This window comes from Palaemon carinicauda, chromosome 9 (genome assembly GCF_036898095.1).
Source record: "Palaemon carinicauda isolate YSFRI2023 chromosome 9, ASM3689809v2, whole genome shotgun sequence".
Taxonomy (NCBI): domain Eukaryota; kingdom Metazoa; phylum Arthropoda; class Malacostraca; order Decapoda; family Palaemonidae; genus Palaemon; species Palaemon carinicauda.
Window position 1 is genome coordinate 143,071,725 of NC_090733.1, and position 12,500 is coordinate 143,084,224.

General features: G+C 33.5%; 1 protein-coding gene across 1 annotated transcript in view; it reads right to left on the reverse strand.

The window, feature by feature from the left end:
- Window positions 1-954: 954 nt before the first annotated feature.
- The window catches only part of LOC137646680 (serine/threonine-protein kinase 17A-like), a 139,006-nt gene continuing 127,460 nt past the window's right edge, over window positions 955-12,500 (reverse strand). Inside the window, exons 2-3 of the mRNA XM_068379787.1 lie at window positions 7,414-7,626; window positions 955-1,177 (exon numbers count right to left, since the gene is read on the reverse strand). Coding sequence (XP_068235888.1) covers window positions 955-1,177; window positions 7,414-7,626 — 436 coding nt within the window. The remainder of the gene's footprint in view (window positions 1,178-7,413; window positions 7,627-12,500) is intronic.

Here is a 12,500-nt window from a genome sequence, read left to right on the forward strand (position 1 = left end):
AATAATAATAATAATAATAATAATACAGTACCTTAGAAATAAAAAATAAATCACCTTGTATGCTCTCATATAAAAACCATAAAAATAAAAAGCAATTATCAGATATACTCTATTATACAAACTAATTACAGGTAAAGAAGCTAAAACTAACTCGGTTACCTTTAATTAAAATCCTAAAACGAAAACTCTCGCCGGAAATAGAAGCTCCAACACACCTGTTTTTATAAGATAAACTCTGTGAAAATTATTTTCATTATTCCCTCTCCGGGTTTAATAAAAAGGACTGATATTCGCACGTTAATCAACTCCACTTCAACAATTGTTTTTATATTAAACAGGCTGGCATAAGTCTTTCTATAGTTCATATATAAAATATCTGTTTTGATGTTGCTACTGTTTTCTAAATATTTTAATTCAGTTGTTCCTTATTTCTTATAATGTTTATTTATTTCCTTATTTCCTTTCCTCACTGGGCTATTTTTCCCTGTTGGAGCCCTCGGGCTTATAGCATTCTGCTTTTCCAATTAGGGTTGTAGCTTAGCTAGTAATAATAATAATAATAATAATAATAATAACAATTGAGCAAAACAAATTCAATGTGATAAAAAAGAAAAGGAAAACACGGCGACAATAAAAGCGTAAACAAACAGCATAACAAAAAGGGAAAAGCCAAAATAGGCAAGTCACCCCTCCCCCCCCCCAAAAAAAAAAAACGAAGACAACTTTCAAATTAATATTTAATTGGTGTTTAAACGAAATGAAACTTTACATATGAAGTAATGAGAGACCGGCGTATAACGAATACGACCGGGAGATAATCGTAGGAAAGATACAAAAAAAAAAAAAAAAGGAAAAAAAATAGGAATCTAGAAAAGATAAGAATGAAGATGAAGAGATAAAAGGGCAGCGTAGGAAGAAGGGCGGGGATCCTGCTGGCATCATAACCAGGAAACACTAGTCATCACAGGGCGTTAAGGATCTACACCAGGAGGAGGGGGAGGAGGAGAGGAAGAAGAAGTAGGGAGAGGGTGAGGTGGAGGAGAAGTAGGAGAAGGGAGAGGGGTAAGAGCCAGAGGAGGAGGGAGAGGGGAAAGAGCCAGAGGAGGAGGGAGAGAGGTAAGAGCCAGAGGATGAGGAAGAGGGGTAAGAGCCAGAGGATGAGGAAGAGGGGTAAGAGCTAGAGAAAGAAGGAGAGGGGAAAGAGCCGGAAGAGGAGGGAGAGAGGTAAGAGCCACAGGATGAGGAAGAAGGGGAAGAGCCAGAGGAGGAGGAAGAGAAAGAGGGAGAATGGGATGATCATTAAAGAAAAGAAACGTAGAAGGAAAAATATAGAAGCAAAAAGCAAGAGGAAAATGAAAGAGTAGGAGATAAAAAGACCTCGAGGGGAAGAACAGGTAAAAAAAGCATGAAAGAGGAAGAGAATGGGAGTAAAAACTTCCAGGATTCGGTACTGTAACGTAAGGAAATGCGAGCAGCAGGAAGTTCTGGGATCAATCGTAATTTCTTACCGGAAGCTTATTTTTTTTTTACGAATGCTTGAGAAAATTACATCTAGCTCGGGTTAAATCATATATATATATATATATATATATATATATATATATATATATATATATGAGTGAAGGACAATTACGTAATACACTTAACTTCTGTAAAGCAATATTTACGTGAACAAGCGTATATAATAAATAATTGTCAATAATGGAAATCTCAGTATGATACGGTAAGTGTGCATATAGATATATATATATATATATATATATATATATATATATATATATATATATATATATATATATCCATTCAAACATATGTAAAAAAAAAAAAAGGAAATAAAACCAAAATAAAAATAAGAAAGAAAATTATCAGACAATATAAGCAAGAATTATAAAAAAAATGCAAAAAAAATGATCATAGACACTAAATCCGCATGAATTATAATGACGCAAAATTGTCTACCAACAAATATTACATTGCGCATTTGCAGAGAGCGTGACATGACGAGGAAAATCACTCAGCCGAAACACATTTTATTAATTGTTAATCACTTGGGTGGAAATTAATGTGACAAGTAGAGGCCACAACTAAAAGAAGTAACTTTAATTATCCTTGTCACAACACTAAGTAAACTATACACCCAAGAACTTCCAGACCCATCACCTACCTATCAACCATAAATACTTTAAAAATTACACCTTAACGACATATAAAAAAACACATTGCGGAGAAACACGTCAATATCAAATTGGTTTTAAAATAAAATAGTAAAAATTATGAAATTTATGCTATAGTTTGTTTTTGCAATCGGGCTCTCCAAAAACAGAAATACTGTAAAGGTGAAATTCATGTCCCGAAAAAAGAAGTTCAACGACTTTTAGATCAAATATAATTTGAAGTGGTAAGACATGATTATTAAAACTATAGATACAAAAGCATACTACTCAATACAGCGTTGAAAAATGGCAGAACCATTATTATGGTGCTGTTGAAAAAAAAAAGGGGGGGGGGGAATAATAATTCAGATAAGTTAGGTGGCATTCTTGAAACGTCCCTGTCTAGGGTTCTGCTGGACGGGAGATCGAGTCATGCTCAAGCTCGATAGTTTCTAATAATGTCTGGAACCTCACCATCCTTGTGAGCTAAGGATGGCAGTACTACACTGGATCCCTCTCTCTGGTTACGGCTATTTTTTTCTTTGCCTACACATACACCGAATAGTCTAGCCTGTTCTCTTCACATTCACCTCTAACCTTCTACACTTGACGACGCTGAGATTACCAAACAGTTCTATTTCACTTAAAATATTACAATGTAATTGTTCAGTGGCTATTTTCCTCTTGGTAAGGGTAAAAGAGACCCTTTAGCTATGGTAGGCAACTCTTCTAGGAAAAAAAAACACTCCAAAATCAAACCATTGTTTCCTAGTCTTGGGTAGTGCCATAGCCTTTGTACCATAGTCGTCCAAAGTCTTGGGTTAGAGTTCTCTTGGTTGAGGGTACACTAGGGCACACTATTCTATCTTTTTTCTCTTCTCTTTATTTTGTTAATATTTTTAATGTTTATGTATATATATTTTAGCGTTGTTACTGTTCTTAAAATACTTTTTCCTAACTATTAATTACTTCTCTTATTCTTTTATTTCCTTTCCTCACTGGGCTATTTTTCCCTGATGGATCCCTTATTTATAGCATCATACTTTTCTAAATAGGGTTGTAACTTGGCTTGTAATAATAACAATAATCCAAGGAAGGCAACAATGAATATGACGGCTCATTCAGATGGAAAGGTTCGCGGAAAAGAGGATTAGAAGGTAACCGAAGGGATATAAATAATTAAGATAAGACGCCGATGGGGAATAAGGGAGAGGGAATGAAAATAAATTCCTTTATAACCGACCGGGGTGTGAATTTGACAAGATAATCTGTCATCTTCAGGAAAGTCGAGTCACGCATGTATGGAAGGGAGGGCGTTTACAAAGGCCCTACCGCTTATATATTCGTTAAATCTTTTCCTGGTTCTCACCATCACGTAGCGTTTAAATAAAAAAATGTGACGTACGTGCGTTAATTTGCTCTGTAACAACAAAAAGAAAAAAAAAAACAACAACAACAACAACAATACTAAAAATAAATGATGATGATAATAATAATAATAATAATAATTATAATAATAATAATAATAATAATAATAATAACCAGTGTTATAACTTATTATCATTACTGAATTTCTCTTAGGGTTTTGCAATTGTCAACTCTCTCCCTCACTCCGTCACTTCGCATAACCTTTATCACCTATGCAAAAGTAATAACAAATCCAGAAATGATAATAATAATAATAATAATAATAATAATAATAATAATAATAATAATAATAAGCAACTCACTACGTTGAAATCTATAGTGATAAGCATCAGAAATAGCGAAAAGAAATAAAACAAAACAACGAAGCATATATATCCTGGGAGAACATTAAAAACTATTGAGAGAGAGATAATAACATTAACTAGATCATAGTCTATTATGTTAAATAATATAAAGATAGAAGAAAATCTAATGGTAAATATCAAGCCGCATTTGAATTCCAGTCATGGCAGAAGGGTTATTTTTAACAAAGATCTTTGATGAATTTAATGAAGAAGAATTTCATCTTATATTCGAGATAAAATAATAAGCTATAAACCTAACCTTCTGTTAACACGTTTATCTCCAGTCAGACATTATCCCATATGAAATTCAAGTCGAACCTAAAAACCTTGACATTATCCAAGGAATCTATGGGAGACCTTTTTCAAAGTCACACGATCAATTATCAACGAATCCTTTCTGAGACTCCAAGTTCAGAATCCCTATTTAAGATAAGGGGAAAAAAAGTAGAAGTTCCATTCATTAAAACCTAACCAGAATTAAGAGATAGCGAGATTATTAGCACAGCTAGTCTAAAATATTCATGTTATCCCATGTAAGAAAGAACATAAGGGTAGAGACATCTTTCATTAATATATATCTGATAAAAAAAAATAGTTGACAAGTTTGCACCCAGAGATTTATATCCCTTCTATCCCTCCTTAAAAAGGGAGAAATATCTTTCATTAATATTCGATCAGGGAACAGAGATGTCCTCAGTTTTTTTTTTTTTTTTTTTTTTTTTTTAAAGAGGGATTTTATAGAAGAGAAAAACCATTTTATGTTTTCATTTCTTCAATTCTTTGCTTAGTATTAACACCATGTTTGAGTTGCAAATTTTGTTATAGGGTTATTAGAATTGATTTTCTATTTATACTTCCAATTCTACGTCGTTATCTTTCTTGTTAGCATTCAGAGAATACGGCGAATATACACATGTTTACGCTTACCTATTATCGCTAAACATGAATGATACACATACACGCATATATAATACATATGTATATATATATATATATATATATATATATATATATATATATATATATATATATATATATATACACACAGTATATGTAATCACACAGCCGGTCACAAGCTCTTGTCTTTGTGTGATTTCGCCTGGGGCTCTTATCCCGAGGTCGTTAAGAGAATCCAGACATTAATGTATCCAAAATATAAGGTTTATTTGAATATGAAAGAAACGACTAAATGTGCAAAATTTATCATATATATATATATATATATATATATATATATATATATATATATATATATGTGTGTGTGTGTGTGTGTGTACACATGTAGGCTATACAGTATATAGAAATACATAAACAAAATAACAAATACAGCCGTTTCTAGATACACATAGTTATATAGAAGTTGATCAATTGAAGACGGTGGTTATTCATCAAGTGAACTCCCTTCCCAATCGTAAACACTACAGAGGAAAGACAACCAAAATAATACTAAGCAAAAAAATAAAAAATAAATAAGAAAGATATTAAAAGGTCATGAGCTTGTTTTGCATGAGAAATCGGTGAGGGTGGAGATACATTTGCATGAGATGGAGGGAGACAGAGGGAGGGAGGGAGAAGAAAGGGAGGGAGAGGGAGAGACAAAGGGAACGAGGGAAGGAACAAGTCCGGGGGTGTGGGTGGAAAGGATTAAACGCATCGAAGAAATGTTTCGTGAAGGGCTGGCTAATGCATTTGCCTTGTCCCTTGGCAGTTGCGTCACTGACGCTATTGTGATTGCAGATCCTTGCAGGATCTCTGGTACCAGCATCCTTCCTCCCCCACCCTAACCTCCCTTAGTCCTCATCTCTCACCTCGTCTGATGTCAGAAACTGTGACTTCTTAACAATCGGGTTCGTTTTCATCTGCTTGGGTTGGTCAGAATGACTGAAGTGCTTGTATCTTTTGAAAATATGTTTTTAACGCACGTGAATTACTGTATTATGATTGTACGCATGCGTAGAATTTTTTTTTGCATGCACTTAAACGCAAGTACGTCGGTACTAAAGTGTACTTGATGGCACATAGATGATGATGATGATAATAATATTGATAATGATGATGATAATTTACTAATTTTGTACACCGAACAGTCCGAAAATTGCACTTCTACGCAAGTACTTCAGTACTAAAATGTACTTGTTGGTATATAGATAATAATAATAATAATAATAATAATAATAATAATAATAATAATAATAATAATAATAACTTCACTCACAATGTACAACCACCGATCCAAAGAACCTCCAAACATAAACTATTAACCAAAATTAAACGACAACTTCATTCTATTTTGCTGTCCGATAATCTAACAAGCGATAGGAGTCAGCACAGAGTCATGCTGACCTTACGGTCCCGGATGTAAGATGGGGACAAAAACATTGCTTGTAAAGTAAATCAGACACAGGGGGGAGGAGGGGGTCCTGTATATGAGGGACAGTTTGGTGCGTAATGGGGAGAGGGATTATTATTATTATTATTATTATTATTATCATTATTACTAGCCAAGCTACAACCCTAGTTGGAAAAGCAAGATGCTCTAAGCCCAATGGCTCCAACAGGGCAAAGTTGCCACTGAAAATCATTTTGCATAATAAAAAATAGCGTTCCAAAACATTACTATTTATTTCAATTTTATTTTCCTTGTTTTTTTCCTTTTGCTTCATATATTAAATAAGGATAATTAAATGAAAATTGACTCTAATCGTTTAAACAAAGTTCAGAGGCCGCTCATGAATAGCAGAGGCGAGGGACAGTGACATTGCCCTAGCAGGCAGGATAATGTCCTAGAGATTGACTATACAGTATATACATATGATCAGCTCCCAAGCCTCCTCACCAACTGAGCTAGGGACCAGAGAGTGCCAGGCAATGACTGCTGATAACTCAGCAGGTAGACCTATAGGCTCCGCCAAACCCCTCCTCCTTAGCTCAAAAGAATGGTTAGGTTGCAGCCACTAAAAGAACTAACGAGTCATTCCCAATCATTCACAGAAATAAAAATAGTATGAAGAATTACTTTATATTCGTGGAGTTAATAATTAAAACATTCACATGTAAATGGTATCTGTCAACATTTGCATACACACGTATGTATATAAATACATACATGCATGCATATACACACATATATATATACATATATATATATATATATATATATATATATATATATATATATATATATATATGTGTGTGTGTGTGTGTGTGTGTGTCTGTATATGTTTGGGTGGTCAAAACCTCAGGAAAATTATGTAATGACCTTTTCTGTATGTATGTACAGTATGTATGTATGTATGTATGTATATATATATATATATATATATATAATATATGTATGTATATATAGATAATATATGTATGTATGTATATATATATATATATATATATATATATATATATATATATATATATATATATATATATATATAATATGAATGTGTGTGTATTTGTCTATGTAAAATCAAAACTAAATCAAATCCTGTACTCACTACTCCATGACGAGGACGAGCTCCTTCTCCGTGCTGAAGACATCCTGGAGTTGGACAGCCCTAGGAGTGGCCTTTATCATGGCACAGACAGCCACTTCGTGAAGGATGTCCGCCGTGCAGTCCTCCCCCATGCGCCACCTGGAGGAGAACTTGGCGGCGTATTCGTCGCCAGAGATGCGGTGCCGAGCGTGGTACACCACGGCGAACTGGCCTCTGCGGAAGGAGAGAAGAGAGAAATACATGAGATGATTTATTTAATAAGACTTACTTAAAAGACTTTTTAATATAGATCATTTGTTTTGTGAGACTTCTTAATGCAGATTATTTACAAATGAGAGACTTTTAACATATATTATTCACCTAGCGAGACTTCTTAATATAGATTAGTTACAAAATGAGATACTTCTTAGTATAGATTTTTTCCTTAATACGAGACTTTCCAATATATATTACTCACTTAATGTAGATGATTTACTTCCTGAGAGACTTCTTATACATTATTTTCATAAGAGACTTCTTATAAATTATTTATTTGATAAAAGAATTCTTATTAGATTGGTTATATACTAATAGACAATCTAATATAGATTATATACTTAATAAGATAATCCTTACACAAATACGTAAATAAGGCTGAATGCTTATGCAAATGCTTAAATTCTTAAAATATGTTAATATTCTTATACAAATGTCTGCTGCGTGACTACTTAAATAAATCAGTGGCCTTATGCATACTGCATGTGTGACTTCTCGACCTAATAAAGGTTTAAAGGCCGGTCATGAATGGCAGAGGCAAGGGACAGTAACATTGCCCTATAGAGCAGGACAATGCCCTAGAGACTGACCATATATACATATGATCAACACCGAAGCCGGTTTCAGAATGGAATACAAGTCAGTAAGTTATGTTATACCATCCATTAGGAACAAATACGAAATGGTAAAATAATAAAATATTGACAACACTGCTTTTGGAATTGTGTGTGTGGGGCGTATCAGATGATAGTCATGAAATATTGCGCGGAGGCTGTACTTGCAGAGTAAATAATCCGAATAGCCTTTCCTAGTTTCTCTCTGGCAGTGAGATTACTTTGTTTTAACACACACACACACACACACACACACACACACACATATATATATATATATATATATATATATATATATATATATATACATACATTTATATATATAAATATACATATATATATATATATATATATATATATATATGTTTGTACAGAGGTATGTATGTATGTGTGTATATTTATATATATATATATATATATATATATATATATATATATATATATATATATGTGTATATATATATATATATATATATATATATATATATAATATTTCTCAGCAACAGCCGTATAAATTACCATACTCAAAAATCATGATATTCACACAACAGAACAATATATCTTTCCCTGGAATTCAAATCACCACTTAGATAAACACATCAACCTAACAATATCTCTAAAAACATATACCTTCATACAAAATTGAACATCATTAAACTTTTCCTTAATGTTAAGTGTCGTATGACAAAATAATTTCCATCTCATGCGAGTTATCAGGGGGAAAATCTCGGCCATGTTGTCATCAATAAGTCAGATATAAGATTCAACATAAGGAAATTTACCTCGATCAATGTCAGTGACACGTCTACTGCTTGTCTTTATCATTCTTCCCAATGATCTAAACAAAAACAATAGCTTCATAAATGTAAACCTTAAAAGTAAGCGTAAAACTACACACTCATAAATATCAATATGTCAGATCCATCACAAAAAAATGGTCAAGAATAAGATTCTTTTTTTTTATCATCAATCCCATATTTACATAAAAAACAGCATTCTTTCATCCTTATATCTTATAGAAAACAGTACATTACAAGTTTCTTATCTTGGCTTAAATCCCTGCCATAAATAGCAAGTAATGATAATATCCATTTTCTTTATCGCTAAGAGTATCCATATTTTTGCGTATAACTCCGCTCCCCACCGATCTCTACCTCACCAAGATTGTTAACACTACGATATTTCTATTCCTTAAACCTCAATTGTTGTACTTGATCACAATACGTTGAAGAAGAAAACAATTATTAAACGGCAAAATAGACGGTTAATTACTATCAATATTTAAAGAATATATAGATAGCCTATCTGAATTTCTTTCAATGGCTCAAAAACTACAAATAAATGTTTTTCTAATTATATATGATTTGTTGCTATTCATTACAGTCCCACTAAGCCACAAAATACCCAAATATCATTTCTTACGGCATAGATACACTATAATTTTGTGTCTGTTCTTATAGGATCATACAACAACAATAGTACTTCTTTCCAAATGCACTATCATTGATATCATTGTTATTATCCTTTTTTGCCTTAGAGTCTAATTGCTGACTTTTGAATCCCTCCTGGTATGGTCTGCTTGACAACAAGGGTCGAACCCAAGACGTAGTAGCCCTTGTAAACAAAACCATTACATCATCATCATCTATATCACTGACCGAGGGACGAAAAAGGAGAGGAAGAAAGGCGTCCGTGGCCAGGAGTGTGTCCAGTCATTCAGCGAAGAAATTTTCAGTGGAGCCAGATATGGGGATTTATCCCTAGATTTGAGGATTTATCCTTACATTTGGGAATTTATCCTTAGATCTGGGTATATTGGATGATTGGTGACGATAATCTGTACATATTTCTATGAAGAAGAAACAGAGATGAGTAAACCTTTATATTGTTGCAATTAGTTTACTTACAATTACATGAAGTACAGTGAGTAATTTCTATATTAAAAGAAAATATATTTCTGGAAAAGGGGATTTTTGGGCGGTTTTGGGGATTTTTTATCACGAGTTTTAGGGATTTTTAGACTAACCCATCTGGCAACACTACGAAGAATAATCATTTGTATGGAAAAGGAAAGGGATGACACACTTAAGAACTGGGAGTTGGTGATGTTACGAAGAGTCTACTGGTGATGGTATGTCAATATCAATGCATGTTTTGATAATGGGGTATAACTTGTGTCTACTAATTTACTAACAGGTAATTTTCCTTATGAAAACATAGTATCATTTGTAACGTATTGCTATGTAATTAAAAGCGCATAATAACTAACAAACATTCCCATTTCTTTACTATGATAATTCACTATTATTAACAAGGCTACTAGTCTACAAATACGGTTACTAACTCCAGCATGTTATATGTACATACAATAAACATCAACAAATGCAGCCGATTCTAGTCCACTGCAGGACAAAGGCCTCACACATGTCCCTATTCATGTCTGTGGTTTGGTGTTGGTGGGAGCCTTTAATCTGATCGCTCACAGCAAACCAACTTAGTATGGATGACCCTGACCTACAGCTTTGCTGATCATAGCGATACACAAACACTTTCAGAAAGGGATTGCACACACATATATACATACATATATATATATATATATATATATACACATATATATATATATATATATATATATATATATATATATATATATATATATATATATATACACACCCTATTCGAGTCTTATTTTAACAGGCAGTAACTATAATGTGACTTATGTATGGCAGGTTCTATTACTGCAATGCGTCAGAATTCACTAAATCAAAATTTCTATCATAATAATATCAAATAATTAGCATGCAACGAATTGATACTCATATTTCACAGGCATCGAGTTGACATGAATAAAACTCTGATAACTCACAAATCTTCAAGTTTACAAGATCGCAATTATGACAGCATTAAATAATTAAGGTTAAATGAGTAACAAATAAACGAAGACAAGCAATGGACCAACCGTTTATGCAAAAATTACATCTAAACAGTTTGACAAAGGCATCAAACTTCCCAAAACGAACAGGCGGCTCACTTTTGATATTTGCTCGTTCATACTCTCGCAATGATATTCTAATTCCCCTGTAAGTTAAGCTGACAGGTTCCGGACAGCCAAGGACAGCTGGCCATCCTCCCATTATCGCTACTTGTAAGCAAGATGAAAAATGTTACGGTCTCCTTGTATACGCAACTTGGGCCCAGTTGGGAATGACGTTTCCTGGTCACTAGTTAATGCCATATCTAAGATCGTAGATATTATCTATGAAAACTTGGATATTCATATCACAGTTATTTATATCTTTGAAATGATTCGTGTTAATCTTAACCTTGCGCCAGAGTAACAATAAACGAAAAGAATCCCATTTAACTTAATGAAAAAGAATTTTGAGATAATGAGCCTTATAATCACTGAAAAAAAACTTACCCCGCCCGTTTGGCAAACCAGCGCTTTTGCTCCCTCCCAGCGGGGGCACGGGACAAATATGGGCCATGGGATGGGGGGGGGGGGGGGAATACGTGGGGCATGGGAGTAGGGGGCATCTTCAAACGAGATGATGCTGGGCTTATCGCCCATTTCATGCCACACCCGATAGGGAATTAAAAGGATAAGGAGATAAGGAGAGGCGAAGGGAGATGAGACCCAATTTGGTCAGCTGGTTCCCAGTATTTTTTTTTTTTTTTAACTTTGGTTCCCAGAAAATAAATCAACCATGAAGAACCAGGTCACGATTATGTGATAGATAGAAGAAGTGGAATATAATTAAAAGCTCCATCCAGCATTTCATTCGTGTTACAATGAAGAGATTGTTAATAAGCATTTTCATATTCGTGACGTATCAAACTGATTTATTTCGAATTTTCATCTTCAATATGGGCCCAAGGAAGAATTCGTCACATTCCATAAAAACATTCCATTTTATTTAAGTTTATCTAATTTCTTTCAGTGTATTTTCTTCGAGCATAAGAAAGACACTGGTGGGCAAAGTTTTCTAATGACTTAAGGTTTATCTCATAAATTCTAATAAATTCAAATGAATGAAACCTAACAGTAATTTCAATTATATTAATTATTATTCTTACTATAATAAAAGCTCTACTTCTTAAAGAAAGAATTATCAGTATAATCACATGTAAAATGGCCTAAAAATTAGTTACATCAGAGACAAAGAGAATGTTTTGCCTCTATTGTCAACTGACCCAAACACTGCCAGATCTAAT